The sequence below is a fragment of the Dreissena polymorpha genome, chromosome 5 (assembly GCF_020536995.1).
Source record: "Dreissena polymorpha isolate Duluth1 chromosome 5, UMN_Dpol_1.0, whole genome shotgun sequence".
Classification (NCBI taxonomy): Eukaryota; Metazoa; Mollusca; class Bivalvia; order Myida; family Dreissenidae; genus Dreissena; species Dreissena polymorpha.
Window position 1 is genome coordinate 44460886 of NC_068359.1, and position 19897 is coordinate 44480782.

Below are 19897 nucleotides of genomic sequence, written 5' to 3' on the forward strand. Positions count from 1 at the left end.
ATTTTTATAGTATCTGTGAACCTGTGATGTTCTGAAAGAGCAATTTTTATCCAATGTTTCCTTAAAATTATGGGGAGCCCATAAATGTACAAAAGGTGCAATGGCAAACAAGCTGTAAAAAAGCCCCTTTACAATTCACCTTGATAATATATGGCTATAAACATGAAACAAAGACCTAGTTGAAGAATTATTGTTTTATTGTTGAGTTATGTTAATAAACAAAAGACCAACTTATTGATAAGTGTGTTAAAGTGAGTCTTTTAGCCTTGTTGCGGCTTTCAAATTATTTATAAAAAGACCAACTTAAACTCGCTTTAACCCACTTCTGTTTATAAAAAGACCCACTTCTGTTGTAAAAGACTCGCTTATGAAACAAAAAGACACACTTAAACACACATAAACCAACTCATAAATAAAAAGACTCACTTTTGACACATAAAAAACCAACTTCTTACAGCAAAAAAACTCGCTTTAACACATCTACTTTAAAAAACCAACTTTAAACTCAGTTAAGCACAGTTTAGCTCACATAAAACTCGCTTTTATTAGCAAAAACCAACTTCCGCTCAGAAAAACTTAGAAAAAACACAGTTTTATGTTGGTTTAAGTGTGTTTTGGTATGAAAGTGGGTTAACTTTTTGCAAGGGAAAACAGGTATTTTCGAAGAAAGCGCATTTTAAATATTTCAAATATCTATGGATGATTAGCGAGTGGCTGGTTGTCAGTATGTTTTCAATTTATTTCCATTCTTGTTTTGCATTTCTGTTCTGTATTTATAGATAAAAATGCAAAATAAGCAAATGCGAAATCTGGCGCAATAATACCCCATAATGTATTTGCGTGCGATGCAGCTAAGAACTGCGCAGCAAAAAGGCATGCGCTATCATTGACTTGACTTATCTTTCCCAAACACCAACCACAATCAATGGCGTATATCTTTTTAAAAAGATATTTCTTGTTTGTATTGAGCACCAGAGTGCTTTCGTTGTTTGATGTTCCCAATGAATACTTTTATGTAAAAATAAAATGCTGTGAACATCATCGTGATCTTCTGAACAACAAAGTTGGAATGTACTTACACAGCCCTTTTTAAAAAATATTTAATTTCATCCAACATATAAACAGCATTGTTATACATCATAAAGATAGTCAATATGTAATGAACCCAAACAAGAACTTTAAATTATAGATTGATTGTGTATGTGTTTTAGCATTTATAAAACATGGTATTGACATCTTCATTTTTATTGTGTAACACTATAATACTCCTTTATTGTATATGAAAATAATTATAAAATTGTGTGGGGCCTTTTCCCGAAAGGGAATTTCCATTCCTTACAAGGGCATTTCCATTCATTTCAAAATTATCAACTATATTACTTCTTGCAGTGATGGACGTTTTCCGTAATTTTCTTTAGATTATAAATAATTCTTTCATAATTTAATTTAATCTATATTTTAATATTTACATATTTTTATACATTTGTGTGTATTAGAAAATGTTTATAACAAGACATTATAGCCCCCTTAAGACCACTGATAGCCCTTCTTGTTAAGTCTTCTGACATAACTTGTTAATTGAGTTAAATATGTTGCACTTGTCCATCCCTCTGTCTTAATGTACATCCAAAAGTTTGTGTTTTCACCTTATTTTGAATGACTGGATTGAAGGGGCATCAGTGTCTGTGACACATTTGAAGGTTATTTTTTTATTAACTTTGTCTTGCAGACTAATTTTGCAGCCATTAAATTTCATTATTTATAAAAAAAGTGCTTACTTAATTAAAACATACATAATAATGACGAGTAAAAGATAAATTTCTTGAAGAAACTAATGTGTTTTTCTTTATCGTAAATGTAAGTTTCGTTATAAAACCACTATCTTTGAATGTAGAACTTAGTATTAATTGTAGCATTGAATAAAATACAGATTTCTATTGTAAAAAAAAACAAAAAATTATTTAAATATAACGTGACCCTTGCCAAAGCTAAGCTACATTTTGTCGTTTTAGCTTCCAGGTGAATGTGCCCTTAGCTGCCAGCAGTAAATTGCAGTACTATCAACTTGCCAATAGAGAATCACATGCCAAAAACACTTAAATATTTCCATTATAATTTTGTCCTTTTGGTTTTTGTGTGTATATGACAAGCTGTAAAAATAAATGCTGTTATATCATTTTCCTGTTTTATTATTTTGCCGCGGTACACTTCTGATTTTTTGCAAAAAATGACCAATGAAAGTACGACAATGAAACAATATCACATGATCACAAAAACTATAAAATAAACAGTTTATAACGCTGTCATTTAACAATTTTTCAGATTAAAAAAGGTTTCATTGAAAATAAATAAACATTACCTATAATAAAATGATGTACACAAAAGCACTCACTAGCGCCAATAAAGGATCACTGTTTACAGCATTATCTCCCCTGTCAGATCAACAGTTTGAGCATCTTTTCACAAATTTGTAAAATTATACATTTATCCAAGGGACACACTATGCAACCATTGACTTTGATTTGATTACACTTTTTCATGAAATACACGATAGTGACCCCCTATTGGTGTGACCCTCTATTGGCTAGTTGACTGTATATTTTCTGCCAGGAGATGTCATTTTCAGATTCTGACTCAGTGTTATTGACAAATTTGGCTTAACATGTTCCCAATAGACTGATTCCTGGTATTCGCTCGAGTTAAGAAAAGAACACTAATCCCTCGCTACAAATAATGCTGGTCCATTACATCAACCAAAGTTAGCTTAATTTAAATAATTACTGGTGATGGGGTGTGTGATTTTGAATGGTCAGTTTTACAAGTACCAGCAGATTAGTGGGTTTTTCCAAAAGGTTCCTTTTCTGGGATACACATAAGGCAACTAGCTTGTCTAATTGTAGCTAAAGAAACTTCAGCGAACAGTTTATATAGTATTGACAGACCTGTTCGCTGAAGTGAACCCGGTATCAAAAGTCAACCAGAGTCGTTACATATTTATGTCACTCTATAAATCAAAGACAGTTCATTTTCTTGGATACATTTCTTCATATATTGGTGAATGAATATAAATTACTGCATCGGGGCATATTTTAAGGTTCAAATGTTTCAAATGCATCTTACAATCGATGAAAATAACTCTCAACAGCCTGAAATTTACAATTTTGACGCCATTGTCGCTTTTTGTCACATGACGAGTTTTCATTTGGATACTTTCGGATCGACCTTCACATTTTTTGCTGAAATTGTAAACATTACTTTCGTTTTCTGAAATCTATTATTTGTGATTAACAACTTATAGTCTGGTGGATTAAAACAATGATTTCAAAGTGAATTTGGTAATTTTAAATAATGTTTACTTTGAGTTTGTATTTACACTACAATTTGTTCACAAAACAAGCAAGAATAATTTAAAATACCGGGAAATGTCATTCTGAATTTGAAAACACTTGAGCACATGGTATGTTACTTAAAATAGAAATAACATCATATGACCGTGAAATCTCGGGAATTCGCATTTCAATCATGTCTGTCGCATGTTAGAGCAGAAAAGATAAATGTAAAATGTTTAAGATAGTATTTTGTGAAAGAATATATCAGTTAAATGTGAAAATGTCAATCTTTCCGATCAAGTGGCTGATTTGGGCCAATAACTGCATTTAAAAGCTGTTTTGGACCGGTCTTTGTTAACTGTCAACTTTTTGGGAATTTCTGGTTGACTTTCCTAATGGGGTTCTTCCATAACTTTAATCTCGCGCCAGTCAACACTCTAGAGGCCACATTTATTGTCCGATCTTCATGAAACTTGGTCAGAAGCTTCATCCCAATGAAATCTGGGTCGAGTTCAAAACTGCCCCTGCAAAATGTTGTTCTGCAGTTCACGAATAATTCGTGAAAAGTTCATGAACTGTTCGTGAACTGAGTTCATGAATTGTTCACGAATAGTTTGTGAACAGAAAATGAGCCACGTCTGTGAAAAGTTCTTGAAGTTTTAGTTCATGAACTGTTCATGAACACTAATGGCATGAAGTGTTCATGAAATATTCTTGAAACCTAATGGCATGAAGTGTTCATGAACTATTCTTGAACCCTTATGGCATGAAGTGTTCATGAACTATTCTTGAACCTGTGTGGCATGAAATGTTCATGAAATATTCATGAACATCAATGGCATGAAGTGTTCTTGAACAGTTCATGAACAACACAATTCTTGAAAAATTCTTCAGGGTTTTGCTGTTCACGAACAGTTCATGAACATTTTCCTTCTATTTTTCAATGGCTCATTTTCTGTTCACGAACTGCAAGTGAATAGTTCATGAACCATAGTTCTTCAAGAGTTCATGAACTGAGGTGGCATGAAGTGTTCATGAACTATTCATGAACAAGAATTTGTCAATTTATGCAAAGGTTATCATAAGTGTTACTAAAGCTCAACAAACAGGTCAGGGTAAGAAGAAACAAGTCTTGTATTAGCACTTAACATATTGATAGCAACATATAACAATAATTTAAATATAACACTAATAACTGAGATACAAGTGGTTTGATAATACTCTTTACATTTCATAATACAACTTTGCACTATATGTTCATGAATAATTCATGTATTGAAAAGATTATGAATAGTCTCATTTTCAGTTCAAGAATCATTTACTAATCAATGGTTTCCCAGAAATGGTTACACTTACAGTGCCAAAGAACTTGAAATGGAACCAATGGCTGATCAGTTCAGCCGGTAATTTATTAAAGACTTACATTTTCAAATATAACATAAACCATGTGCCTTCCTTTTCAACTTCCTGTGCACACAATATTCTTTCTTTGTAAAAACAGCAATGCAATGTACATTGAGTTCTTGATATCATCTTAAACTGTTCTTGAAATAAGATGTCCTTAAAACGTTCTTAAACTTGTCTTTTAAGTCTTCCAAGAACAATGACAGATCCTTTTAAGAACATATTGGATTCTTAAAAAGTCCATCATACGTTCAAAAACATTGTGTAGACCTGTTTAAGAACATCAGAAGGAAACCTGTTGTTCAAAAAAGTTCTTAAAGTGTTCAAGAATAGTTTAAGAATAATTCAAGAACAGGAAAGGTCCTTAAAAAGTTATTGACGTGTTCCTGAAGGCAGTTCTTGAACAGTTCTTGTACAAATGTTCTTAAAATTCTCTAGAACAGGTCAAGAACTCTAACTTACAGTGGTGAAAGTACTATGCATATTCATACTAACTTCACAGGTTTCACAAATCTACAAGATTTGTATGCTAGACATTTCAATATTACTTTCAAAAATATGTATGAAACATCTAGCACAAAGGAATTCATGAATTATTCATGATGGATCCTTAAAGTCTGTCTCAGAAAAGTCATTAGAAATACTTGTGCATGAAATGTTAATCACTAAGTATTTATGGTTAGATGAAGAACTGTTCATGAACTTTGAAATGTTCAACAATAATTAATAAACAGTTCATGAACATGTCTTAAGAACAGTTCATGTCCAAAAGTTCATGAACCAAGCTCAGGAACTTTTTCAGAACCGTTCATGAACAGTGCTTGATTGGCTTGAAGTGTTCATGAAATCATGAACAACATTTCGCCTGGGTGGGTTGTGCCGGGTCAAAAACTAGGTCACTAGGTCAAAAAAACGAAAAAAACTTGTAAACACTGTAGAAGTCACATTTAATGCCAAATCTTTATGTATCTTTGTCTATATGTCTGTGTTAATGATATGTTGGTTGAGTTTAAAAGTGGTTCCGGTCCATTAAAAAACATGGCCGCCAGTGGGCGGGGCAGTTTTCCTTATATGGCTATAGAGAAACCTTGTAAACACTCCAGAAGTCACAATTTTTACCCAATCATCATAAAAGTTAATCAAAACATTGGTTTTATTGATATGTCGGACGAGTTCGAAAATGGTCCAGATCAGTGAAAAAACATCGCCGCCAGTGGGCGGGGCATTTTTCTCTATATGTTTATAGTGAAAACATGTGAATACTCTAGAAGTCACATTTTTTGCCTAATTTTCATGAAATTTGGTCAGAACAATTGTTTCCTTGATACGAGAGTTGAGTTGGAAAATGGTTCCGGTCAGTTGAATAACATGGCTGCCAGGGGGGGCAGTTTTCTTATATATTATATTTATATAGTAAAAAAAGCTTGTGAACACTCTAGAAGTCACATTTTTTGCCCAACCATCATGAAACTTGGTGAATAGATTTGTTTTATATATCTCAGATGAGTTTGCAAATGGTCCCGATGGGTCAATAAACATGGCTGCCAGGGGGGTGGGGCAGTTTTCCTTATGTGACTATATAGAGAGAAACCTTGTGATGGAACACTATAGAAGTCACATTTTTTGCCTAATCATCATGAAACTTAGTCAATACATTGGTTTTATTGATTTCTTGGACAAGTTGGAAAATGGCTCAGATCAGTGAAACACACTTCTTAGGTTTTAGGATTGGTCTTTGTCCGCTGTCCGTCCGTCCACATTTGGTTTGTAAACACTCTAGCATTCACATTTCTCAAGCATTCTTGATCAAAGTTGCTGAAAGATCTCAGTCAAGTTTGATGATGAGCAAAATCACATAATTAATGCCATAATTATTGCCCTTAGATTGTCCAAATTTTCATTATATTATACAAAATCCGTGTAAGCAAAGTTTGGGGGGTCAACTCAAAATATAGGTCACCATTTCAAATCTTACAAAAACAAAAACACTCCCTACGCCAGAGTTTTGGTTCAATAATGATGAAACTTGACCAGGATATTTGTCTGGTCAATATCTAGGTCATGTTTGATGTTAGGTAAAGATTGAATGAACCGACTCCTCTCAGGTGAGCGAACTAGGGCCATCTTGGCCCTCTTGTTGTTATATTGCACACTCAATATTGATTTTATTTTCTGTTATCTATCGACCATAAGTAATTTGGTTTGTATAGAGAAAGTTGCTGCCATGTGGGCTCGAATCATTGCTTTGAAATATCTCCTGGAGTTTTCCCTCCTTGAAAAAGACTGATTTAGGTACAGTCCTTTTAAAACGTTTTTCAATTTGATGCGGGTATCATTTACCAATTGTCCTTTGGTCTGTATGTTCATTCATCCTTCCGTTACCAGGTAAGCAAATGATACAGTATTGTCTAACCTACACAAACCTTTGACAGTGACACTTTCATTGCTTAAATAACCATTACCTATACCTCCAAATCACCAAACCGCACTTTTGACTTTGACCCTTAAATGTATGTGACTAATAAATTTTTTCTTTGATTTTACTTTTCATTCTAGCAGAATGTGGTTGACGGGTGTGTGTGCGTGGGGGCATGTTCTTGTGTCAAGTGTGTATTTAGCCTGAATATGATTTATTTTCATTTGACAGTTCATCACAATAATGAAAGGTTGCATCTGAGAGATAATATTTTCTGACTTAAAAATCTACTGATTTTATCCATGAAATTTACCCAATCATTATTGGCACTGATTGTGCTTGCCTTCAGTCATGGTAGCATTATAGTTACCAAGGGAACTGATTAAGTTAACAGGTGAAGTTGTAACCTCAATGAGTTTATGACTTAATCAAAATTGTACATGGCCTCATGGGCATATTGTAGCATTATGCTGGTTACATATCACTGCCATCATAACTGTTGATAGTACAAGAGGTGTAATCAGTAATGGCATTATGGCAAATGAGGATGCTACAAATTGTAGTTCTACATGTCCAGGGTACATTATATTGTGGTTTGATTTTATTAAACGACTGAAAATACATCTAAAAAAGCTGGGTTTTTTGGCAGTTAATAAATTCTATATAAGAGTCTATAAGATGAGAAAGCATTGAATTTTACATTATGAGAAAGTATAAGAGTTTATAAGATGAGAAAGTATTATTAAGAATCTATAAGACGAGAAAGTTTTGGAGACTGTAAGACGAGACAAAAACTTCATTCACATTTTGTTGTTTGTACCAAATAACTTCAGCAAAATGTATTAAATTAGTATAAATAATAAGCAAAAATTGAGATTCATATTATATTATTTATAATATGTTATAACTAAGATTCATATTAAGTGGTTTTTATTACTAAAATTTAGGGTAGGATTATGTATACCTATGATATCATTTGGATACTAGAAATATGGTGTTTATTTATATTTTTTATATTCTTTGTAACATCTGTTCAACAGAGTTTATTGATTTAACACAGGAATAGTATAGATATGCATTGCACAAGGTGAGATTTGGGACCTTCTTTTGTCCGTCATACATCTTACATCATGCACCTTAAATTGTGCACCATGCAATAACATCTTATTCAAACATCATCTGGGCAAGTTTTGGAATGATGATTAATTGACCCTTTTTCAAAGTTGTTAACATATTTTGTGTGTTATATCAAATGGCGGTCCTCTACCAAGTTTGTTCATATCATGCCTCTAAGGTAAAAATGGGTCTGACCTGAGCCCTGGTGGGGCACTTAATCTCCGCACATGTTTATTGTGAAAACTTTGATGTTCCTCAGACAAGTTTGTTTTAATCATGCCCCTGGGATAAAAAATGACCCTGCCCTGGGAGTAGCTTGTTTGCCTTTTAAGTCAATAAAGATTTTTCTTTAAATCTCTGAAACTACAAGGCCTGGAGGTAAGTTATTTGGCATGTAATATTGTATGATGGTGGTCTACCAAGTTTAATAAATTATGCCCCTGTGGTCAAAACTTTTCCAGTCCTGGGAGTCAGTCCCATGATTCATATGGAATTATCTAGCAAAATGACTTAACAATTGTTTGTCTTTTAACCAAGAAGGCAATCAGCTGCCCTCTTAGTCAAAACTGGCCACACCCCAGGGGTCATAATGTATTATATACATGAACAATCTTAAACAAAATCTTCTCTGAAACATCATAGCCGATAGGTAAAATATGCCACTTTGGTCACAATTTTCCCTATCTGTGAGTGTGGGCGTGAAATATTTTATATTAAATTATACAGCACAATAACTTAAAAAAATCAAGAATCACAAAGCACCCAACTTTGATATTTAATATTTGGTGTATGACAATCAGATGGTGGTCCTTTACAAAGATTCTTCTAATTAATTATAAATCCCCTAGGTTCTAATCAAGCCACACCCACCATATTTGCCCTCTTAATCAAGCCAAACCCACCATATTTGCCTCTAAATCAATCCACACCCACCATATTTGCCCTCTAAATCAATCCACACCCACCATATTTGCCGTCTTAATCAAGTCACACCCACCATATTTGCCTCTAAATTAATCCACGCCCACCATATTTGCCCTCTAAATCAAGCCACACCCACCATTTTTGCCGTCTTAATCAAGTCACACCCACCATATTTGCCCTCTTAATCAAGTCACACCCACCATATTTGCCCTCTTAATTAAGCCACACCCACCATGTTTGACCTCTTGTGTTATTACAACTTCAATATTCTAAGGGTAAACATTAACACCTGTAATAATAAACTATTTATTTCTTTAAATCATTTGTTTTGTCTAATGTAGTATAAGCTGTGGGGGAAAGCAGATTTGTTTCAATAGCATTGGTCATTGCCCTGTGATACAAATATTTGAATGTCCTTAGTAGTTGTGGGTTCAGACGCCATTGGTACCATTTTAGATGGATTTATTGGTATGGCATTGTCAATTTTAAGGAGTTTTTATATGTGTTTATATGTGTGTATATAAAAGATTTACTGTAGTTTAGTAGAAGGGGTGCCAATAATGACACTCTCAAATATTTAGGTTACAGGATTTGTCCATCACTTAAGTTATATTAACAGATGGCTGCAAATACATGATATAATATTTATATCAAAATAAGTAAAGCCACATGATTGTGTAGTTTGGGGTAACTAATTCTAAACTTCCTTATATTTGGAATGCAAAAATGTATAAAATGACGTATATTTGTCCTTATTAAATCAGACTGGACATTTTCCTGGATAACAAGACTCAATTTTCCTGATTATACACACCAACTTGTTGTACTGGGCCGGTCAGCGGGTTCATTATTTCCGAGGCCTGACAAACTTGACATTTCATTTGGTGGGAGAATATCAGACACGATTTAATTTCAATGGGAGGAACAATGAGTGTCATGATTGCTTTCAGATTTCATGACAGCATGCAAGATTGTGGCTGAGGAAGCTAACTTTTGATTAATTTAGAATGTTGACACTAAACATTATTATATTACACACTGCAGTGTTTTTTCACCATTTTTGGAATCGGGCTGGGTCCCTTTTGATTGGGACAAATCGCGGCATTTTGACTAAAATTGGCAAATAAGTATTGTTGTTGGCTAACCAATTCTTTAAAATTGAGAATTTAAGTGTTTCCAATATGTTATATACTAAGGTTCAACAAATAGAGCTGGCTGGGAGATGAACTTACTGTTGAGGTTAACACAAATATTTAATTTTTTATTGGGGAGTGGGGGAATCTTCAATTGGGAATTTTTAGGTCCCTTTTTGATTTTTTTTGGGGCCATTTTTAACCATTGGTAATGGAGCCACATACTGGCCCGGACTTTGAACATAAAACCCAGTGAGACTTGAAGTGTTATGTCAATCCTGCTTGCAGTCTTTATTACTGCCTTCATCGGTCATCTCTCTGTCTACTGTTGCAGTAACTTCATCAGTCATTATTTAATTGTCCCCTACCAGTGAAACCGGAGGGGACTTATGGTTTTCGCTCTGTCTTTCACACTTTTCTGGATCCTGTGATAACTTTACTTAAAAGGTCTTCATATTTTTTCATGAAACCAATAAACATGGATAGATGGCAATATGGACATTATGCACGTCATTTCATTTTGTTCCTACATCAAAAATTCTGGTTGCTATGGCAGCAAAAAATAAAATAAAATCTGACAATGGTGGAGCCGGTAGGGGACATATATTGCTTGGCAATAGTCTTGTTTAATTGTAAAATAAGATACAACAAATATTTATAAAGTTGAAAAAACATTTAATTTTAAAATAACATGCGACAAAATTAATATTAACAAAGTTGAAACGACATGTCACAATTTTTAAGACTATGACGTTAGCTAGCTCAAAGGTTTAGGTCACACTTTGTGTATTATACAGCTTTTCTGTACCATAACTGCATCATTTACACCACAATTTTAGATTTACGTTACTCATACTTTCATCTGGTCAAAGAGAAGTCATTTTATATCAATGTGTATGTGTTCCAAGCTCCATTGTCAATCTACCACTGTGAGTATTAAAGTAACATAACTATTCAAAATCAACGAAAATTTCGTACAATTGTTCGTAAAATAAACTTAACCAATTAAAAATCAGTGTTCCTTATGACAATAGCCAAAATTTTAACGCTAGATGTGGTATGATTACATAGATTTTTTTAGATACAAAATGCTCGTTTTTATTATTGTTTTGCATATCTATTCATACGACACATGGACACTAAAATGGTGTTTGTGTGTCGTATCAATAGATATTCATTCGCGGGAATTTATTGTGGCCACAAATAAATAAAAACGAGCATTTTGTATCTACAAAAATCTATATAATCATACCACATCTAGCGTTGAAATTTTGGCTATTGCTATAAGGAACACTGATTGTTAAGGTGTTAACTTTATTTGACGAAATACTTAACGAAATTTTCGTTGATTTTGAGCGTTATAGAGACTTTAAATAAATAAAGTGAATGCAATTCTTGACAACAACCGCCACATGTCACCAATAAGCATCTTGATAAAAATTTACAAAACAAGCATCTTGTTAAAAATTTATAAGTGTGATTATATAGTGATCTAGACATTTTGCTTGAAAAATCCCCCCCCCCCCCAAAAAAAAAATAAAAAAATAAAAAAATTGGGAATCATTTAGAATAGCACTAGTAAGTCTGAATAAACATACAAATGTTTATGTAGTTATATCCTCTTTAACTACAGGATGAATTAAGCTCAAACTTAAAAAGCTGAACGAAATGTGTAGCTGATGAAGATAAAGAACCTTTGGTTGCTGCTGTGGTAGAATTATGGCCTTTTGAAACTTTTCCCGCTAAATATAAGATATCCACCAAAATGTTAGTCATATTCTTTTTTAACTGCTTTACAGGTTATGTAATCTTACCTTCATTGCATAAGAATCCTCATGTGTTTGCGATTGTAAATTCAGGAATTTTGACTTCGTCCAATTTTGCCAGAACAATAGCCATTAACCTTTGTTTCCACTTTTAATATACTCACTGATCATTATTCAAACAGAAAATATTTGTACAATATATAACAACAGTGTGCGAAATTCGCACTAGCCCGAAGGGTTTTGGCTAGTGGGAGTTAAAAAATGTATGTAGTAAGAAATTTTACTTTTTTGTATATGTGTATAACAATTTGGGCTATTACTTTAAAATCTGAATTCACACACTGCCACTATTATGTCATGTAGATATTATGTTATGAAGATACAATGTGTCACCATGGTGATTGTTTCAGGGAATGTTGCTTCTGAAGGCTACCTCCACCACCACCCTTCGATGTCGGGGCAAGCGTCTGACCCTGCTACAGCGACCAGAGGTGAGGCCAGCATCTATATAGTGTTAGATCAGTTTGCTAGTGTAGCTTAGGTGCAAAACAAAAATCTGTTAGAAATTAACTTGTTTTGATAACAGTTTCTGCGCCCAAGCCCAAGGCATGTGAAATTTTCTATTTGCAGATTTAAAGAAAGTGTTAAAGGTAGACAACCCATAATAATAATAATATGTGGGTTTGAAGCAGTTGTGTCCCATTGTTATTTATTGGTGGTGTTTCCTTCTTTCTTTGCAATAACTAATATAACAGACAATGAAATATCTTTACTTTAATACAATTTTGTTATTCCAATTGATCTTTCTGGTATAAAATACCATAAGATATACACGGTGTTATCTGTAAAACTGTTAGTCAATTTATTCCAATATCAAAGAGTACCACCATCAGATAAAGTAAGTATTAATGAAAATATTTAAGTGGATATCAGACATCGAGTCTCTTGATTTTTTATGGTGAACTAATTGCACTACATTCAAAGCTTAAAGTGACATTGCAACCATTTGCTGGAGTATGTTCTGTAGAGCCCTTTGAATGTTCAGTCAGATCATAGTATATTCAATGTATTGATTTTTTTCTCAATTTTTGTTGGTACCATATACTGTAAATCTACGAATATTATACACACTTTTTTACCTGCTGATTTTTTCTTCAAGTAGGGGGTGCGTATAATATACGAGTTTAGAGCAGAACACAATTTTTCCTGTGCAAATTTTCAACTTAATCGCTGTTATTCGCTTCGCAGCAGCCATTTTGAACTACACCATTACATCAAAGGGGTGCAACAGGGCTCGCGCTGTCGTTCGCCATTTGAGTCATTTGCGAAAATATTGAGAATTTGGCTCAATAAAAATCTTATTTGTGAAAATGCAAAAATCTAATAAAATTTCATTGAAAACATCCGCCATTTATATCGGACTGGTTTTCTATATTTGTCTCTTTGTTTTAATGAAAGAGTTCGCAATTCGAACGGTAAACGAAACCCGGTCTGTACCCGATTATGAGACATCGCTTGACCTTATTGTTATTGAAGTGCGCATGGTAGCTGGCCTATCAACATTGAGCTCGCTTACACATGAAATGATGTTGTCGAATGAAACGTGAGAACGGGAGGAGCCATCGGATAATATTGGGTCATTCATGCACAGACACTGTATACTTTGAATACACAGTTAATATTGTTGTTTGCCTACAAAATAGCGACTGGACGCTAAGTTGTATAAAGAGATTAGCAAATGAAAAAAAAAACAACTGACAATTCCCGTAAATGAATATTTCTTAGCTGACCACTATTTATCTTTCTACCGCATATTTACCATATCTGAAGTAAAGAGTGGTAATTAAATAATTAGTTTTATGATGCTAATAGAGTCTATTACACCTGTCTGCCGATTGCCGAATGAAATTGAAAGGTGATAATTAATTAATTTGTTTTTTACTCCCAACCTAGCCTTAGTGACAGCAGCGTATATTTTAATTAAAGCGATCATGAAAAACACGAGCGGTTTAATTGTATTTTAAGTTATATTAAAGTATCGTGTTTGTAACACTTCGGAAAAGTAATTCATCTAGACAACTATAAAAACGGAAGTAACCATTTTGTCTTCTTATTAATTTATTATTATTATAATTATTATCATCCCGAATATTGTCAAATTGAATTAAATGTGAAAACAAAAAACAGCGTCTCTGCTTCTTTCTTTTGTTATTATGACTGCTTGACCCAGATGTCAGCAAGGGGCCCGTGTGTTATCGGTAACAATCAATGGTAATATAAACAATAGACAGAGATATTTATTATGCAACTGTCAAAACAACAGCACTATAACACATCCCGATCAATATACCAGGGTATTACTGTGAAACAGATAGTTGACAACACCAAATTGATTTGCTATTTTCACAACACAAAAATATATTGACACATTTTTTGGGAAATGGCAGATTTCGGACACTTATTTTTTTAGTGCGTATTTTACTCGGATGTTCAATTTTTACCAATAAATTTTGACCAAACTCGGGGGTGCGTATTATGCACGAGGGCATATTATATTCGTGGATTTACGGTACATAATTTTTATATGAATTAAAATTGGTACAATTTTAATGGAAAATTGTCAGTTCCCTACAAAAATATCTTGGATAAATCATATTCTCTTGAGGCCATCTCTATGTGTAATTTTATATATATAAAAAAAATTGAATTATTTGGATGCAGAGCCACCTGTCATAAACTGCGACTCAACACAAACACAAACTGAACACTTTTAGGAGTAAGCAGACGTATTTGCCAAGATAAGTGCAAAATGTTATTTTGATAAATCACTTTTTTTTCGAAAAAATGTAATTCAATTGTCATCCAATCATTCAGGGACTTATAAACAGACTGTTGATATGTATGATGTTGTTTGGTGTGCAAGGATATTTGTCAAAATGAGCAACCACATGGAAAATGGGATTTAGTGCACATGTGTAAAATGTTGTCCAAAATAAGCCTGTGCAATCCTCACAGGCAAATCAGGGACAACACTTTCGGTATTTGCGCAAAGAGAATGTTAAAGGAAAAATACCATAAAGGCGGAAAGTGTTGTCTCAGATTAGCTTGTGCTGACTGCCCAGTTTAGCGAGGCTTAATATAAAGGCTGATATTTTTAGCTTGGCTGTTTTCGGAGAAAACGCGAGGTATTGTAATAGCCAGCTTGTCCGCCGTCATTGTCGTGCTAAAACCTTTACATTGACTCTAAAATCAAAGTACTTCCACCTACAACTTTGAAACTTCATATGTAGATGCACCTTGATGAGTTCTACACGCCACACCCATTTTGGGGTCACTAGGTCAAAGGTCAAGGTCACTGTGACCTCTAAAAAGCAAAACAAAACAAAAAATTCTGACAAGCTTTCATTTATTCAAAACTGCACCCGAAGCCGAGCGTTGGCACCCGTTATACGGTGCTCTTGTTTTGTCTTTGTTCTAGGGAATTTCAACAATCATGGTATCATAATGAAAATTAATATTATTCAATTAGTTTGTCCTCACTCAACTAATTTATTTGTAGCTTGTGGCTATTTTGTGTAAAGGTATTTTTGATTAGAACAGCAGTTCATAAATAAAACAAAAAGTAAGGTTTTGCAGAAATCATTTCAAATGGATATCTGAACAATCAAATTACCAAAACAAATATTGTCATTTGTAAACTGAATTTTATTGGATGTTTTTGCACACTCACAAAAAGCAAAAATATTTAAAGAGTGTTTCTCTATGTTGAAGGACAAGTGAGAAAATTTAAGTAATTGCAATACAGGTTTTTGTACAAATTGTAATATGCACCAAACACAAATTTTCCTTTTAAGTAAAAAGTTTTTTAGGAGGTCACTGTGTCTTAAGCATCTGGTTTTTTTCAATTAAATCTTACAATGCCATTTATGGACCAGCATACGCAAATTTGGAAGTGAAATTTTGGTATCCGATTCATATCTGTCATTAATTAACACCTCAAGCAATAAAACACAAATCTCCATGTGTATGTTTCTACTATTTGGTTTAATGACTAATATTAGTTTCCTGTTTTGAGATATAGTATTGAAAAATTACATTGCATTTTTAGCTCACCTGATTGCTCAGGTGAGCTTTTGTGACCGGTCTTTGTCCGTCGTATGTCCGTCCGTTAACATTTGCTCATAAACACTCTAGAGACCACATTTCTTGTCCCATCTTCATGAAACTTGGTCAGAAGCTTTGTCCCAATGAAATCTCGGCCGAGTTCGAAACTGGGTTCTGCCGTGTCAAAAACTAGGTCACTAGGTCAAAAAAAAGAAAAACCTTGAAAACACTGTAGAAGTCACATTTCATGCCCAATCTTCATGTAACTTTGTCAAAATGTTTGTCTTAATGATATCTTGGTTGAGTTCAAAAGTGGTTCAGATCCGTTGAAAAACATGGCCGCCAGTGGGCGGGGCAATTTTCCTTATTTGGCTGTAGAGAAACCTTGTAAACACTCTAGAATGCCCAATCATCATGAAAGTTGGTCAAAACATTGGTTCAATTGATGTCTCGGATGAGTTCAAACACGGTCGAGATCGGTGAAAAAACATGGCCGCCAGTGGGCGGGGCATTTTTCTCTATATGTATATAGTGGCAGTTTTCCCTATTTGGCTTTAGAGAAACCTTGTAAACACTCTAGAAGTCACAATTTTTGCCCAATCATCATGAAAGTTGGTCAAAACATTGGTATCTCGGACGAGTTTGAAAATGGTAGGAATCGGTGAAAAAACATTGCCGCCAGTGGGCAGGGCATTTTTCTCTATATGTATATAGTGAAAACATGTGAACACAGTAGAAGTCACATTTTTGGCCCAATTTTCATGAAATTTGCTAAGAACATTTGTTTCCTTGATACGAGAGTTGAGTTCAAAAATGGTTCCGGTCAGTTGAATAACATGGCCGCTGGGAGGGGGGCAGTTTTCTCATTATGCCCCCCCTCCCTCCCTTTCGAAGAAGAGGGGGTATATTGTTTTGCTCATGTCGGTCCATCCGTCTACCAGATGGTTTCCGGATGATAACTCAAGAGCGCTTATGCCAAGGATCATGAAACTTCATAGGTACATTGTTCATGACTCGCAGATGACTCCTATTGATTTTCAGGTCATTACGTCAAAGGTCAAGGTCAAGATGACCCGAAATAGTAAAATGGTTTCCTGATGATATTACTCAAGATATATGCCTAGGATCATGAAACTTCATAGATACATTGCAGGGCTTTCCACAGGCCATTTAAGCGTCTGGGCGCTTGAATTTCGAAATCAGAGTCCCCGGGGCGCTTGAAATTTTCCGATCAGTGTATTTTTCAGTGAAAGAAAGTGGAGATTGTAAAAAAAAAACTCAAGGTTTCTCTATCAGTGTATCAATTTTCCCTGTTTTAAAAGAGCACTTGGTACCTACTTTCACAAGTAATCGCCATAAACACCACATGGGGTAATGGATAATCCACTGATAAGAGAATAGCATGACGCGCGTATCGATTTTTCTAGCCACATTGCACATTTAAGGGCTGACAAGGATGTATCAGGTAACTTTCCAGTCGTCAAACTGTGATGTTCATCATCCAATCGGTTACGCAAATGCTTATGAGGGCGGGGTTAACTATCGACCATTATTTTTGACTGACGTCGGGCACGAAGTAAGAGTTTATCGCAGCTTGATTAGCAAGAAGTTGTACCATTTACATAATAAAAAACCGGTAACTAGTACAGTACAGTACATTGAAGACGGTTTCGGGCGTCATCATCACACCTTTTTACTGTAAACAAATGTTACCTATGACTCATAATTAATACGAGAAATTAATTGCAAGTGGTAAACAATTAATAACTTATAGCGAGTAAGTTGTGCAAATAACTCCCGGTTACAATTATACGATAACAATTTAATTCCAGTACATGAACATTTCATCATGTCCATTTAAAGAACTAATTCACCTCGTTTTTCTGACATTTATTTAACACGTAATGCGCTTTAACAAATTTTCGTTGAATAAATTACGCACACTTGTAAATGTTTGGTCCGATAATCGATACTTAAACATTGTGTACACACCGGTCTTACTGACCTGTGTACTAACGCGCAAGGAATTGTGGGTAGCACTTCTTTTACAAGTGAAAAGTAAAAGCGAAAGTAAGTCAAGTAATCGTGCTTCTGAAAATTGCTATCAGTCTTAATAGAGATTCAAAATCGCATTTAAACATACTAAATAACATTTCTTTAAACAACATTCCATTTTAAACACATATTTAACACCGTTTTTCTCATTATAAAAAAATATTCATTCCTACGCGGAACTATTTTGGCCGAAGCACAAATCCCCAAATCAGGGGAATGTGATGCGTCCTAGCATAGAGATGACAATAACGAAGTGACGTCACCATCTATGTATAGAATGATACTTAGAAGACTGATGATGGCAACCGGCGGTAATCCTCGTGGACAACGTGAATTTCATGCATAATTTCATTAAAACATTTATTCGACTCGTAAAGTGTTTAAACAAATTATCATTGAATTCATAACGCAACTGTTAATATTTGTTGAAATCTCAAATGAGAATAATTAAATTTGTAATCCGAAACCCATTCCCGTAAGTCCATGTCAACGCGTTTTTAATCTGAAACACACTTCCGAATGTAAATGTTACTGCAACGTTAAAATATTCTTGCTTCAAATTAGCAGTGCAACTTTATTTTGTGTCGAATCTTTTTCTCAATTAAAAAGAGCGCGGAAAATTATGCTGCATGTACAACGTCGTGTCATTTGCATATAAAGCGTGCGTGTATTGAGCGTTTTAACAAGCACACAACACATCAGGGGACTGACACATGTTCAGAGGCAATATTTCACCAAATCTATAAATAGTCACTTAAAATTTATTTGAAAATATAGAAAAATAGCAAGGTTTGTGTTAAAGAAATAATTGAGAGCTTTTTTCGTAAATATTTACCAGAAAGTGATTTATAAAAACAGAATAAACAGGATTATCGAGTAATAAATAAAAACTTGAAAAAGTAGTAAGTATACAGTAATAGAGTCGGGTTGAAACCGATGTATTGGGGAATCGTTCGAGTCGGGATTTTACTATCTGTGCGGGAAAGTTTTAAAACAATTAAACAATATAACAAATTATATATATATGTGTTAATGACTGGGGGATTTTTTTGAAGAGTCATAGCGTACCAAATGACGTCTTTTGACGCTGTTTTTCTTTGAGTTATAACGCACCACAGAATGTGAATTGACACGTTAAATAAAAAATAAAATCATCGTCGGGAGGGGACACCCCTCCCGAACCCGCCCTATCAGCCTTGGGGAGCCTGACAAAAATCCTGTGGAAAGCACTGCATTGATCATGACTCGCAGATGACCCCTATTGATTTTCAGGTTACTAGGTCAAAGGTCAAGGTCACGGTGACCCAAAGCAGTAAAATGGTTTCCGGATGATAACTCAAGAATGCTTAGGCCTAGGATCATGTAACTTCATAGGTACATTGATCATAACTCGTAGATGACCCCTATTGATTTTCAGGTCACTAGGTCAAAGGTCAAGGTCACAATGACCCGCAATAGTAAAATGGTTCCCGGATGATAACTCAAGAACGCTTAGGCCTAGGATCATGAAACGTCATAGGTACATTGATCATGACTTGTAGATGACCCCTATTGATTTTCAGGTCACTAGGTCAAAGGTCAAGGTCACAGTGACCCGAATAGTAAAATGGTTTCCTGATGATAACTCAAGAACGCTTATGCCTAGGATCA

General features: G+C 34.4%; 1 protein-coding gene across 1 annotated transcript in view; it reads left to right on the forward strand.

Annotated features, from left to right (window-relative positions):
- The window catches only part of LOC127831193 (uncharacterized), a 62790-nt gene that overhangs the window by 18981 nt on the left and 23912 nt on the right, over positions 1-19897 (forward strand). Inside the window, exon 2 of the mRNA XM_052356184.1 lies at positions 12499-12620. Coding sequence (XP_052212144.1) covers positions 12499-12620 — 122 coding nt within the window. The remainder of the gene's footprint in view (positions 1-12498; positions 12621-19897) is intronic.